Here is a 15,719-nt window from a genome sequence, read left to right as displayed (position 1 = left end):
CTGTTTTAAATGACCCGTTATAAGGATTATTAAAAAGGATAAGATTAGACAGGAAACAGAGAAATCTAATATTAGACTATAAAAAAACATTTTTCTATCCCATTTGATTATAATTGCTATGTGTTAAGCAATACTTGTAGACCTACTACTAACTTATTAATTTGGGATTTACTTGGAAAAGTGATGCTTTCTCGCAAAATCTCCAACCAAATTAACAGTAACTGAACCTGTAGTTAATATTACATGGCATGTTGGTTTTTCTTTGGTAGCACAGAGTTAAATACAGTTATCTGAATGCCCTTGGTTTATATTTGAAAACCTCCTCTATTTTTTTCTTTATATGAAGAGTCAGCTAAAAATGTTGACTCCACAGTTTTCATCAACAATGTTAATTTGCAACCACAAAACTACACTTTGACAGTGTTTCTTTACTTTTGAACTGACAATGCTGTGGAGACGCTCTCTCGATCAACACCCAAAGGGCAGAAGAAGTGCTAATTTTTTGTTTATCTTTAAATTTGTGGGCTCCTATTTCTCAAGAGTAACCCTCGACCACTTGTTTTTGTTTTCACAAATAACCAGGTAACTGCACACCGTGTGCACACGTCCTCCAGGCAACTTAAGTTCAATGATGCTCAAGACTGATGTTCAACTTTAATATTATCTTCTTAGCTGTAATTGAAATCATAACTATCCCGAAAAGACTACCAATTAAAATATCCGTTTGCCTATATGGAAAGTAGCTCCCCTAGAATATCCCAGAAATCTTTAAAAAGGGGGGTAAAAAAAAGTACCTTAACCTCATCGCGCAAACAGAGGCTGAAATTTTACCAAGCAGGTCAGGGACAGGGTCAAGAATAACAGAGGTCAAGAAAGAACACTAAAGCTTACTTTTAACCTCAACCCCAAAGGATTTTTATTTTATTTTTTCCAAAGGATTTTTAAAATGACACAAAAGCTCATTTTTCTCAGTCTTCGTTAGGAAAACTTTAGCAGTTAAAAGACCTTTCCCGGTGTGGGTTTCGGACCTAACACGTGCACAAAACAGAGAAAAGCACGCCAAGCCGCCTGCTTACCTGAGATGAAAGCAGTGCACCAGCTTTGTCACGATTATAACCATCTTCCCGGCCAAGGGCGCGGAACGCCCGGGGGACGGGAAGTGAAGAGACAGCGACAAGGGGGGGCCGCCGCGGCGAGAGCCTTCTCGGGCGCTGCTTCCCCGGCACGCCGCCTCTCTCCAGCTCGGAAGGGCAGCGGCGCGCACCCTCCTTTCACCGGGAACCGCGGCTAGTCATTTCCGCTGGATCACCCGGCAGCTGCTGCGGGCCGCGGGTGGAAGCGCGGGCGGGAGGACCGGGAGCTCGAGACTGCGCTGCGGAGCGGCTGCCGCTGAGGCTCCGGCAGCCTCACGATGCGGGGCAGGGAAGGTCAGCTTTCCATGAACCAGGATAAGCTGCCGCACGAGCCCCTCGCCTCTCCGAGCTCCCTGCGAGCCAAAGCCGGCTGCCAGGGCGGAGCGGCCCCAGCTGTGGAGCGTGCTCGGCTCCGACGAGGGTCTTGCACGCGGTGACTTTTTTGCCTGATCTGAGAACCAAGAGGTGGGCCAAAGGTGAGATTTAGTGGAGGTAATTTCTCGAATAGGGAGATGAACTCCTCCCCATCCTCCTTTGAAAGAAAGAAAGAAAGAAGGGAGGAAGGGAGGAGGGCCTCCTAAGATGTTCTTTGCCAACAGGAGTCAAATCCAGAGTGAGGGGGGTGGGGGAAGGGAGGTGGGTTGGGGTATGGGACGTAGGAGGGAGGGGGCTTGGGGGTGGGCAGAAGAACACATTGCACTGCACTTAGCACATATTTTTGATGGGTACGTTGATGGAGATGTTTGGATGCTATCAGTGATGTTTAGTCTTTATCCCTCTTCTGCACCATTAGGTTGCCTCTGGGGTCAAGTACGTGGTCTGGGGACTGAAGGAGTTTTAATCCTAGCAAATCACTGATTATCTCAAGGATTAGGTGTGGAATTGCCTATGTTTGAAAATCTAGACAGCTGTGCTATGAATTAATTGATCTCTACACAAGTGAAATCTGCCTACAGATAATTACTTTAAAAACAAGGCTTTTATAAATGTGCAATTTTAAAATTTAAATGTTAACTCGTATTATAATAACATTTTGAAATTTCAGTCTTTCAGGTGGCAAGCTCAGTGAAAGCAGGGAATGTTGCTTATTGGTGTGAATCCTTTTACCTGGGCTTGGTGAATGGCAAATGCTCATAAATGCATGTGTGTGACAATGAACTGTGGGTTTGTTAGTTAACCTGGCAATGGCACTTTCATGAAGGCTGAAGTTCTTGAATTTGGTGTGAATTTTATTCTAACTCGACCTCAGCTTTGGTTTTTTGGCCCAATGACATTAATTTTTGTCATAAGTGTCCAAATGCATAAGCAAATTGGCTTTTAACTAGGATTTTCCTTTTGTGTTGCTGGGTGTTCTATTTTCCTCTCTTTCAGGCCAAGAGGAGTCAAATCCAGAGCACATTCTCTCTACTACTATTGATATCAGGGACATTGACTCTCCATATTTGCAGATCACACCATTATTTAGTTTTGAAAAACTACTAGTCAGTCAGTTCTGGCTAGTAGACTAGCCAGTGGAGGGCGGAGGGTGAACCCCAGAGGATTTCCTGGCTAAAGTGGAGCTATAACCTGAAAGTCTGGACAGGAAATAGGGCTGAGCTGGGGGTCAGATGTTTCTTGAATCCTTGGTGCAGCCTTGACCTATTGATCCAATCCCTTAGGCCAGGGAAATTCTTTCTCTCCCCTCCCACCTCTGTCTCTCTTCTTCTCCCCCTCTCTCTCTCCTTCTCTTTTCCTAGTCCCCCATTCTCTGACTACTTTTCACACTCCCTTTACGAATCAGGTGCTGTTGGACTCTAGAGCCCTACCCCCTCACCCCTTCGACCCCCTCACTCCAAACCTCCAACTCTCTCACCCCTCCAACCCCTGACCCCACGCTCAGCCCCCTCATGCCTCACCCTCAGCTTCCCCCACTCCCACCTCTGCAAAGCATATTTTTATCTCACACTTTCTGGATTGTCTTTAACTGAATCAGGCCCTACCAGCTGTGAATTCCTTAAGATTAGGGACAACACTGGCTGTTTCCATCTATACAGTCATCTATACAGTCTCCACAATTACTGGTCTTCACTTGTTTTCAGTTTAGATTAAGGCACAGGTGGGAGTCCTAATTGTGGTGACCAATTAGAAAATTGGTGGAGTTAATTTAGGGACATTTTCTAGGAGAAGTGATTCTAGTTGGATAAATTAAAATTTCAGTATAACCAAATCAAATATTTCATAACTGGGAGGGAAGACATAGAACTTTTTGTGCAGACCTGATACATACAAATAATCAGGGTAGGGCTGTTTATTTAATCCCTGCTTTGGCCACCTGATGCGGAGAGTCAACTCACTGGAAAGACCCTGGTGCTGGGAAAGATTGAGGGCAGGAGGAGAAGGAGGCAACAGAGGATGAGATGGTTGGATGGCATCACTGACTCAGTGGATGTGAGTTTGAGCAAACTCCAGGAGATGGTGAAGGACAGGGAAGCCTGGTGTGCTGCAGTCCACGGGGTTGCAAAGAGTCAGACACGACTGAGCGACTGAACAACAACAAATCCCTGCTTCTTGATCCCAAATAGAAACAGAAGAGGAAGCAATTATTCTCTAACCATGAGCCCTCTGGACCCACTCATTTTATTTCATAGCAAAGATTCCTTATACCATCATCCTCATTCATCTCCTACAAGTTTTTGCTATTCATTAATTTCAGTAAAGCTGGTTCTCAGAGGTTATCTGGGATATCCAAATCACCTGAGCCAAGAATTTGTTTTGTTGACAAAATCATAGCCATAGTTTCTTTGGCACTTTATGCTCTTCCAGGCACAGCTAAATTCTTTACAAAAATCGCATTGCGTTGTCACATGAAGCATCTTTTAATAGTACTTACTACAATTTTATATTTTGAACTTACAGTGTATAATAATATGTTTGCCGAGGAACAAAAGAAAACAGGCACAAACAATAATTGGTCATGGATATGGATAGAATATTATCATCTCTGATGATGAAACCAAGGCTCTGAGAGCTCAAGAAATAGAGCTATAGGTGGAATCAGGTTTGAAGTCTATGTGGTCAAGTGTCAGAGTTCATCAGAGCTTCACCAGTGGAGACTGCAGCCACTCCTCCAGAACCCTGAGCCTTGCTAAGATGGAGGAGCCCAAAAGGAAGCAGAAGGATTCCACCTTGAGAAGCTCAGAGTTGTAAAGAAGGCAACACTGTACAAAGTGAAGAGTGGAGATGGAAAACGTGTGTCTTTAGTGAGTATCATTGAACTGACCTGTTTACCCAATGCCTGCCTTAACCTCTCCTATTGGAATGTGAGCTAGTGAAATATGTTTAAAGTCACTTTATTGTTTTTGATTATTTAAAAAAATTAATTTTAGTTCTTTTTTACAATATTTTTTTTGCCACATGTGACATGTGAGATCTTAGCTCCCCGACTAGGAATCGAATCCTTCCTCCTGCAATGAAAGTACTGTGTCTTAACTGCTGAACACCAGAGAAGTCCCTAAAGTCACTTTAAATTGGGTTTCCTTGCGGTCAAAAGCCTCCTGAAATAAGCTTGTTTCAGTTTCTTATTGAAAATGTTAAAATGATTAAGAATTAACTCGGTGTCTTAGCATAGCACGTGAGTACTTTCCATCACACTCAGCCATGCATTTTACATTCTGGCTGAGCTGACTGCTTGCTCTGACCATGTCCTTTGCTTTCCCGCAGTCCACTCTGCCTTCCTCCTGCTCTTTCTCCTTAGTTCTGTTTGGCATATACTTGTGCTGTGGTTAGTCACTCAGTTGTGTGTCAGACACATGCTACCCCATGAGATTCTCCAGGGAAGAATACTGGAGTGGGTTGCTATGCCCTCCCAGGGGATCTTGCCAACCTAGGGATTGAACCCTGGTCTCCTGCATTGCAGGTGGATCCTTTACTGTCTGAGCCCGCAAGGAAGCCCATGCCATATACAAAAGTCTCTTCCTTACTGAATGATAAACTCCTTAAAGGCAGGAATTGGCCCCATCTTTGTGTTTCACTGTTGTGTTTCTTGTCGTAGGGTCCGTGTGGAGATTTGTCATGTTACTGAGCAGAATTGTACAATGTGTGACCTCAAACTTTTGTGTTAGTAACTCCTTACCCAGGTAGCTCAGGCTTCCCCAGTGTCTTAATGGTAAAGAATCCCCCCGCAGGAGATGTGGGTTTGATCCCTGGGTTGAGGTCAGGAAGATCCCCTGGATATGGAAATGGCAACCCACTCCAGTATTCTTGCAGGAGAAATCCCATGGACAGAGGCGCCTGACGGGCTGCAGTCCATCTGATCACAAAAGAGACACTTAGCAACTAAACAGCAATGAACTCCTTATAAAATAATGAGGATAATGCCCTCCTCAATTCCATGAGAACTTGCTCTTGGAAGATGTAAAATGCTATTCCATGATTCATATTTTTTTAAATTTTTAATAATTTTTAAAAGAATTAACTTAGTCTCACTCCTATGGGCCTGTGTGTTTCCACACAGCAGTTCTATTTGATAACTTCGGAGTCCAGTGTCAGGCGATAAAGTTGAGCATTGGCTGTTTAACACTCCATTTTCCTCAAAAGTAAGGCCCACAGACAGTGAATTATCAAACTTTTGAGTTAAATTTATAATGCACTTCAATTCTTGACTGGGAAAATAATTTTATCTTGCATGATACATGATTTCCTCAACATTCATTTTTAGGAGAGATGTGTTGACCTAAAACAAACAGACTCCCAGATATTTCTCCAGGAAAGAAGGAATTTACTCAGTATCAGCAAGAATTGTTATGTATCATTGTTAATTTAGAGTCAATAATTATGGGTAAGATATAATAATAGTGTTTATAAGTTAGAGCCTGGCAAGGAGACGGAAACCCCAGAGTAATTTGAAAAGGGAAAGCTTAATATGAAGAATTATTCACTGTTTTCAGAGAAAACTAGTGAAAAGGGATCAAAAGAGCTCTAAAGAATACCCGGAGGCTGAAGAAGTATCCAAGGGAGACTCTTCCCAAGACTGTGACTCATTTCTCTGTGAGGTAGTTGCTGCCCACTGGATAATGGAGAGGTTTCCCGAGTGCCCAGGCCAGAACTGGTCCATCCTCAGCAAGCCAAGGTCATGAACAGTCGGGGCTGGGACTCCCGAGCTAAAAGGCTTCTGCAGTGATGCTAGCAGGCTCAGGCTAGCTGGTAGGACACTGCTGGCTGGGGTACCCTGCTGGGCGGCTACCTGGGGAAGCTGCTGTTGAACTGGCTGGGCAGCTAGTTGGATACTGGCTGGACTTACCAGAAAATTGCCAGGAAGTCACCTGCGAGAGGTATTGAGCTCTGGGCACCCACAGAACCCAGCTGAATTCAGCCGTGAGGATGTGCCAATGAACTTGCAGATGTGTATGTAGCTGCAGAGACTATAGAACACTCCAGAAGTTGCTGCCTGGAGGTGATAAGCTGCCAGTAAACCAAGCTAGGATGACTCCAGAACTCACCTACAAACTGCTTTGGGAGGAACTGCTGCAGTTACTGCTGGAAATGCTCTTGGGGCTGAAAAGACTTCTACAGGAGTGCTGCTGGAAGTCACTGGAGGTGAGCTCCACTGGATGTCCTGCATGTTAGCCCAACATTGCAGGAGAAGGCAGGCTGGAGTGCCCCAGGAAGCAGGATGAGGCAGCCCCACCTCCTGCAGTGTCCCTCCAGCGCCCTCTGTTGACCAGCTTTAATGTCATGCCATCTGGAAAGAAATATTTCAGTATCACAAGCAGGCAAAGAACAGTGGATTTGGAGTTGAGAATCAATAAATTAATAACTGACTGGCACTGTGCTTTTGTCAAAATCACTACTTTATATTAAAATTATCTCTACTCATTTGTCTCTTCCACTAGCAGCTGATATGCCAGGGTTTCAAAGGTAAGGAAAATATATTTTATGCATGGCATAGACTTTGGCACATGTTATGTATTTAGTAAACATTTATCAAAATGTGGTACTACATTATGTAAATATTGCATCCTGCGCTGAAAGGCTCACTTGGTCTGACAAGCCCTAGGTGTGCCCAAGTTTAGTTGGCATGAAGGGAGTTATTTCTGTTACTGTCATCATTTACACAGAGAATGAAAATTGCCTTAGTGGCAGTTGACACAATGGATATCTGTAGAGTCACTGTTTTCTAAAAATGAGCTTATTTTAGTTCCTTGAAATTTTGCTTGAGATTGACAGACAAAATCCTCCATGAATCACTAGGATTAAAAAAAAAAAATCCCCCTTCTTTTGAGAGGAAGAATATCCTACTCCAAAATATATTGAGGGGAAAAAAGCAAATATACTAGTAGGTTGAAAGGTGCCCATTTCACAGATTTTAGTAAAATAGGAAAAATAAGAACGACTCATATATAACAGAAGTTGTGTACTTCAGTGTGCATCAACAAGATCCACTTCTTGATGACAAGAAGTGTCAAGTTCTTCTTGTGACATTCTGATTTAAAGACTGAATTTCATCTCATGCCAAAGATATCTGCACTGAATGAGTTTGGGAGTTGAATAAAGAGATGAATTTATTTAGCTGATATCAAGTATCAAGTCAATGCTTTGTGTAGGATAGAAATCGAAGTATAGTTAAAACATAGATTTAGCTACTACAACAGTGAGACCCCCAAAAAGATAGAAATCAGTTTCTTATGCTACACCTATGCAGTGGGTTCTGCTTCATAAAGTCTTGGGAAGGGGCTCAGGTTTCCACTTGCTTGTTGTTTGGGCATTACTTGGGATGTCATCTTGCCCCACAGTAGAAGACAGCTCACTGGCACAAATTTAGCCCAAATTCTCATTGGGCTAAATTCGCATTGGTCAGAGACAAGAAGAAGAAAAGCAGTTTTGGCCATGAGTTTGTCCAAAGGTATGAATCATCTGTCCAAAGTGACTGTTTTTATCAAATCCAGTGGCAAAGCAAGGACATCTTTATTTTCCTGGAGCAGCCATGGTTTAAAATTTCGGCAAAGACACCTGATGCTAGGTGCCTTGAGCAGCACTCCCAGTTCCAGCCCACAGAGAAGAGAGTGAAAGCAGCGGGTAATCCCCTCTGACGGAAATGGTGTTGAGGTGCTTGTACTAGGATCCATTGGCTGGAACATAGTCCTGTAGTCACAACTTTCTGCAAAGTAAAGTGGGAAATGTGGCCGCTAACTAGAAGGGGCTTTTACTATCAAAAACAAGGAAGAATAGATACTGAAACTTAGCCGTCTCTGCTATACTAAGATACTCTATTCTGAGATAATTAAAATGTTTACTCAGTTTTAAGTACCTTTTATTTAGGAATATGTCGAATGTTCTGTAATAATAACATTGATTAATATTAGCTATAAAGTAGTGTTTACTATTCTGAATATGTTAAGTGCTTAGATAGAGGATCAATGTCAGCCCTCACAGTTTCGGTTACCTTGTTTTACTAAATTGATATATAGGCTGCTAAAAAGATGATCATTCACCTTTAATAAACAAATTGGTAGCTAATGTGCCAGGAAACAAGCAAACACATGAAAAAATGGGGAGAGGAAAATGAAGCAAAGGAAATTTCTGGAGAAACGTCGCGGGGTAGGAGTAGAGGTACAACACTTAAGTGAAAAGGCAGAAATTATTAAGCAACAGCAAAAAGAATACCAATGGCCTTGGAGGAAGGACAGTAACATCATTAATGCTTGAAAATGTCATCTGGGATGAACCAGAAATATGAAGAGCAGGAGCAGAGATGCAAGTTGAAATCAAGCTGTGATGCACTCACTGAAAAGTAAAGTACTGACCGGAATAACCACAATTGAAAAGAAAGCATAAGATATTATATGACAATGTTTTACAATACAGTACATATCGTGGGTTAGATCCCTGGATCAGGAAACTTCCCTGGAGGAGGAAACGGCAACCCACTCCAGTATTGTTGCCTGGAAAATTCTGTGTATATAGGAGCCTGCCTGCAATGCGGGAGACTTGGGTTCGATCCCTGGGTCGGGAAGATCCCCTGGAGGAGGAAACGGCAACCCACTCCAGTATTCTTGCCTGGGAAATCCCACGGACAGAGGAGCCTGGTGGCCTACAGTCCACGGGGTCGCAAAGAGTCGGACATGACTGAGCGATTTCACTCACTTTCACTCACTCAGGAGCCTGGTGGGCTACAAGCCCGTGGTGTTGCAAAGAGCCAGACACAACTGAGCTTGCATGCATGTACATTTTACAGTACTATGCAAACAAATTTGGAAAACTGAGTAAAATAGATGATCTTACAGAAATTTAAAAATAATTGACCCCAGAAGAGATGTAAAACCTAGACAGATGAGCAGCCTCGTAAGAAACACAGGAAGTAATCAGAGAAACCTCAAATAAAAAGTTGTTTTGTGGATTACTTTTTTCAAATTTTCCTAGCACCGAGAATGTCAATGTAATTTAAATTGTTTCCAAGATAGAGAAAAAGGAAGACATCTGTATCAGTCAAGGTTCTCCAGGAAAACAGAACCAATAGGATGTGTACATTAGTCAGCTCAAGCTGCCATACCAAAATATCAGACAGAACGGCCTAACCAACAGGAGGCTGGAAGGCAGAGACCCGGCTGCCAACAGGATCAGGTCTCGGTGAGGGCTCTCTCCCTAGTTTGCAGATAGCCCCCTTCTCACTGTGTTCTCACACCTTAAAGGGAGCAAGTTCTCTGGTGTCTCTTCTTATAAGGACACTAATCTCATCATGAGGGCTCCACCCTCATGACCTCCTCTAAACCTAATTACTTTCCAAAGGCTTCATCTTCAAATGCCATCAAATTGAGAGTTTGGTGCTTAAACATATGAATTTGGGGGGTGCAATTTCAATCCACAGCAATTTGTGTGCACATATTGAGAGAGAAAATATTAATGAAAAAATCCTAAAGAAAATATTAACATGTTGAATTTAACAGAGGCCAATATTAGGAAATACGTTTAATTCCAAGAGTAGATTGAAGGATGAAAAAATAAATGTGTGATGGTCACAGTAGAGCCTGGTAGAACCATCTTTTCTGGTGAGAGGGACTGAGAGAAGAGGACCTTAACCTGAGAACCTGGGAGAAATCCCTGAACTGAGGGATCTGGAGAAGAGGACTCCTTAATTTTATGTGTGACCAGATGCAAATCAAGCTTACACCTGACCTGTGCATGTACAGAACAGACAAAAAGAAGCACAGCAGAGGCTTTGGGAACTGAATTATGATATAAAACAGTACCCAGTTCCCAGACTGGCACAGAAAGGGTGCACGTGTGGGGCAGACACACACAGCATAGCAAAGCTTTGAAAACTGAGCTGACAGTGGAACCACAGCCCACAGGTTGCAAGATGGAACTTTCAGTCTGAATGTTGACTGATTGCTAACGTCAGTCAACATTCTCCATGGGGCTTTAACAGGATCCAGAGTCTCACAGCATAGTATTCAAAATGCCCATGGTACATTTGAATTTACAAAAAATTGCCAGAAAAATATGACCACAACTTAAAGGAAAAGCTAATCAACAGATGCCAACCCTGAATAAACCAGATGTTGGAATTATCAAAACTACTACTTAGGAATAAAAGACTGGAATAGTGATGTATGCCACAATGTGGATGAATCTCAGTTTTATATGTTACATATAAAATAGGGTGCGTTCTCTGTGATTCCATCTATATGGCAGTCTGTAAGAGGCAAAGCTACAGAGATGGTGAGCAGAGCAGTGGTTGCCAGTGGTTACGGGGAAAGGCCTGACTATAAAGGAGGGGCAGGGTGCAATTTTCTGAGTAATGCAACTCTTCAGTTCCACCTTGTTGGCAGTTTGACTCCATGTATTTGTCAGTAAGTAGAATGAACTTCTTGTGTAAGTTAAAAGTAAATATTAAAAATACTCTAAAAACTTATTCTTTCCTCCTTCTGAAGAATGGTCTAACTACAACAATCCACCTATCTTACATGCTAATATTGCCCGGTATTTTCATATCACCTTGGTTTATAGCTATGAATTGGTCATCATATTTCTTATTCTTTTTTATATTCAACTTTTTTAAGATTTACCAATATGTAAAACATTTTTTTTTCTTCTTACCTGTCTTTCCTTTCTGCAATTACTCTTCTCCCTGAAATAGTGATACTTCCCTTAATAGTTCATTCAGCAACATTTAACTAAATTGACTCATTATTATCCTAATAACCCTTTAAATTGGCCTCATATTTGAATGATAGCTTATCTGGATATAATATCTAGATTCTCAGTTATTTTCTTATGAATATTATAACTACATTATTTTATTGTCTTCTTGCAGGTATTGATGCTATTTATGGTGAGAGTTGGACCATAAAGAAGGCTGAGCACTGAAGAATTGATGCTTCTGAACTGTGGTGTTGGAGAAGACTCTTGAAAGTCCCTTGGACAGCAAAGAGAGCAAACCAATCAATCCTAAAGGAAATCAACCCTGAGTATTCATTGGAAGGACTGATGCTGAAACTGAAGCTCCAATCCTTTGGCCACCTGATGTGAAGAGCCACCTCACCGGAAAAGATCACGATGCTAGGAGAGACCGAGGGCAGGAGGAGAATGGGGCAACAGAAGATGAGATGCTTGGATGGCATCACCAACTCAGTGGTCATGAATTTGAGCAAACTTCTGGGGATGGTGAAGTACGGGGAAACCTGGCGTGCTGCAGTCCATGGGGTCTCAAAGAGTCAGACACAACTGAGCGACTGAACAACAGCAACAAATGCTACTTATAAGTCTGTACTTTTTTGTGACTCATTGCTTAATATCTCCTTTTTATTTCTGAGATTCAGTAGTCTAAGCATGTAGCTTTGCTATCCTCCAGACTTACTTGTTTTGACTTTCTATCTTAGACTCCTAACTTTATTAAATTCTGGAGAGTTCTGTGTTTATGCATGCATGCTCAGTTTCTTCAGTCATGTCTTTACGACCCCATGGACTGTAGCCCACCAGGATCTTCTGTCCATGGGATTCTCCAGGCAAGATTACTGAAGTTACCATTTCCTTCTCCAGGGGCTCTTCCTGACCGAGGGATCGAACCCACGTCTTATGTGTCTCTTGCATTGGAAGGCTGGTTCTTTACCACTGGTGCCACCTGGGAAGCCCTCTTCTATGTTCATATCATTTGCAAAATTTGCCTCTCTTATGTTCTCAGTAATGTCTTCTCATGGTGTACCAGTTACACATATGTTGAACCTTCTCACTGTATCCTGCATGTCTGTTCATTTCTTTTTCACATTATTTATTTTTTTTATCATATTACCCATAGTTTACTCAGTAAAATCTACCAATTCATTAACACTCTTTCTATATTCATATAATCTTAACATATTCAATAATTGTTAAATTCTAGTGACTCTATTTCTTTTGGAGAAGGAAATGGCAGCCTACTCCAGTATTCTTGCCTGGAGAATCCCCATGGATAGAAGAGCCTGACAGGCTACAGTCCGTGGGGTCGCAAAGAGTCAGACACAACTTAGCAACTAAACCACCAACCGCTATATTCAGTAACTTAAATTCTAGTGGTTGTATTTCTTTTCTACAAGTTTCTTTTTTCTTTTGAAAATTTGCTTGGCAATTTTCATAGTAACGTATCTTTCTCATGTTCTTGTTTGTTTAGTTTATATACTTTAATTATTTAACGTGTTTATTTTATTGTCGTGTCTGATAATCTTGTTCTTGGAGGTGGGGTCCAGTCATACCTTTTTTCTCTTCTGATCTTTTTCATGGTAATTTTTTTCCATGTGTGTCTTAGAACTTTAGAATGTGAGATTATCTTCCCAGGATTTATGTGTGGTACTCCTATGTAATTTGATTTAAGGTATCCTAGGATTGTAACTAGTCTAGGTCCATATTTATGTTGAGTTATTGGTATGTAGCTCACAGACTTACAATGATATTGTCAATTCAAACTTCAAAATTGTGCGATCAGGTCTATGATCATAAATTTACAACAAATTATTAACGTTTTTCAACAAAAGCCTTGGCTGAGACTAAAAGTTTTCCTTCTCACCTTCCTATGTTAGGGACAGATAACTTTTAGCTTACCTTTTCCATATGTGTAAATAATTTCTAACTGCCTATCTTTTTGTAGGCTCAATTCCCTACATGCCATTTCAGCATGGATTTATGCTCAGTTAATTTCCAAGCCTCTGGTTCATCAGGATTCACAAACCTCTCTTTGAAAGACATTCTTTTTTTATTCAGTTTTCTTTCTTTCCTTTTTGTCCTCTGGAGACTCCCCCCACTTTCTTGTGAGTGTAGCTGTGTATGTTAAAATGATGTTTGCTGTCTTTCATTTATAATTTCTGTAATTTTGCATTGAAAAGCTTTTCATTTACTGTCCTATTTTCAGAAAACCTTTTCTTTTTTAAGATGATATTAAACCACATTACTTTGTCCACAGCTTTACAAACTCTTTTAAAATATTTTGGTATTAATTTTGAAGATACTTTAATAGCTTCAAATCAGGACAACATGGCCAGTAAATGGTTCATGTGAAAAGACTAAAACCCTAGGTTAATAAACAATGTAGCATCTAGGATTTTTGCAACCGGTTTCTTTTAAAGAAAGCTGAATACGGAAATGGTCAGAGTAATATGATTGTGTAAATAACTTGAATTCTTCTCAGGCAAAATCCTTTATTACGAGATCTTAATTCTCGCAAGATAACGGTCTTAGAAATTTGAAGGTGTCGTGTGCAAATTAATGGTTCTGGAAGTTTGCTGTTCATCAGTTCTTAGAGACATAAAAATGATTTACCTCAATGTTGGCAGGGCTTCAAGGAAAAGGGTAAATGCTTTTATGGCTGATGGTAATATAAATGGGTGCTATTTTTCTAATGATCAAGAATGTAATATGTAACAAGATCTTAAAAATACATTTATATCATCTGACAAAAGAATGCTACTCCTGACTATATGTCTTTCTCCTATTTTCTTAGAAGTGTTCAGTGGTGTCTATGTGTAAAAATCAGAAATTTATATGCATTAAAAACATAAAATTCAGTAAAACCTAATTATTTTTATTAATAAAATTGATGTAATTTTAAAATGAGTAAAATTATTATATCAATTTTATTAATAAAAATAATTAGGTTCTACTGAATTTTGTTTTTAATGCATTTATTATATGTTGCTGATTTTTACACACAGATACCACTGAACACTTCTATGAAAATAAAATAAATATAAATATAAAATATAAAATAAAGATATATAATTAAGGTGTAGGATTCTTTGGTCAGATGATATCAATGTATTTTTAAGATCTTGTTACATATTACCTTCTTGATGGTTAGAAAAACGGCACCCATTTCTATTACCATCAGTCATAAAAACATTTATTAATAAAATTGGTGTAACTTTTAAATGAGTAGAACTTAAAAACATGACAACAATTGCAGCTAAAGTAAAACAGGGAGATAGTTTACTGGCCCTCATTATCATGACCTGGCCTTTTCCCTTTCTTTTTTTTTTTTCCATTTATTTTTATTAGTTGGAGGCTAATTACAATATTGTAGTGGTTTTTGCCATACACTGACATGAATCAGCCATGGGTGTACATGTGTTCCCCATCCTGATCCCCCTCCCACCTCCCTCCCCATCCGACCCCTCTGGGTCTTCCCAGTGCACCAGCCCTGAGCACTTGTCTCATGCATCCAACGTGGGCTGGCGATCTGTTTCACCCTAGATAATATACATGTTTCGATGCTGTTCTCTCAGATCAGCCCACCTCGCCTTCTCCCATAGAGCCCAAAATTCTGTTCTGTACATGTGTGTCTCTTTTTCTGTCTTGCATATAGGGTTATCATTACAATCTTTCTAAATTCCATATATATGTGTTAGTATACTGTATTGGTGTTTATCTTTCTGGCTTACTTCACTCTGTATAATGGGCTCCAGTTTTATCCATCTCATTAGAACTGATTCTAATGAGATGGATAAAACTAGAGCCCTTTCTTAAAAAATTATGTAATCTGATTTCTATGATTTTTATTTGGCTGAAATGATAAGTATTATAACTGATTTATTGAACACTTACAAGATTAGCCCATAGCTCTATTCATTAACAGATGTTTAAATAAACTTCTCTAAAGTAGGTGAAATGAGATAACTATTTATTAAGGCATCATGTGCTAAACAGTAAACAAGGCATTAGTCATGATAAAGTAATAGAGTATAATAGCAACTGATATGTTGTCATGATTCCAAAGACAAATTGTCCTCAAACTGAGGCGACCTATGGTCCTATGTCAAGAATTGCCCTGCACCTACAGGTGAGAGTTTTCTGGTACCTCAGAGTGTCCTTCAAGTTACAATTTCTTCCCATCCAAATTCGTGTGTAACAACAGGGAAGGAGAATGAATTTCACAAAGATATTTGGGGCACATTTCCTTCAGGCCCTTGAGAACTATTACCTAGAATATGACTTGCTAATAAAGCACAGAAACACTGACTTGAGATGACTCAGTTTCTAGTAGTAATTAAGAGAATTCCCATCCAGAAGAAAACACAGTTGTAGCACTTTCTTTTCCCGCACGCACTGTATCGATGCTACCTTTCTAGGTGGGGATCCTTTTTT

The 15,719-nt window shown here is 40.5% G+C and overlaps 1 protein-coding gene and 1 long non-coding RNA gene across 2 annotated transcripts in view; one reads left to right on the top strand and one right to left on the bottom strand.

The window, feature by feature from the left end:
* The window catches only part of ARHGAP18 (Rho GTPase activating protein 18), a 194,089-nt gene extending 192,864 nt beyond the window's left edge, over window positions 1–1,225 (bottom strand). Inside the window, exon 1 of the mRNA XM_070461619.1 lies at window positions 1,077–1,225. Coding sequence (XP_070317720.1) covers window positions 1,077–1,120 — 44 coding nt within the window. The 5' untranslated portion in view covers window positions 1,121–1,225. The remainder of the gene's footprint in view (window positions 1–1,076) is intronic.
* A 296-nt stretch (window positions 1,226–1,521) lies between these two features.
* LOC139033038 (uncharacterized) lies at window positions 1,522–15,243 on the top strand. Its single transcript, XR_011485662.1, has 2 exons — window positions 1,522–1,609; window positions 11,425–15,243. It is a non-coding gene; the product is annotated as an uncharacterized lncRNA (long non-coding RNA).
* Window positions 15,244–15,719: the final 476 nt, after the last annotated feature.

Source organism: Odocoileus virginianus, chromosome 34 (genome assembly GCF_023699985.2).
Source record: "Odocoileus virginianus isolate 20LAN1187 ecotype Illinois chromosome 34, Ovbor_1.2, whole genome shotgun sequence".
NCBI classification, from domain to species: Eukaryota; Metazoa; Chordata; class Mammalia; order Artiodactyla; family Cervidae; genus Odocoileus; species Odocoileus virginianus.
This window is presented reverse-complemented; position numbering and strand designations above follow the sequence as displayed.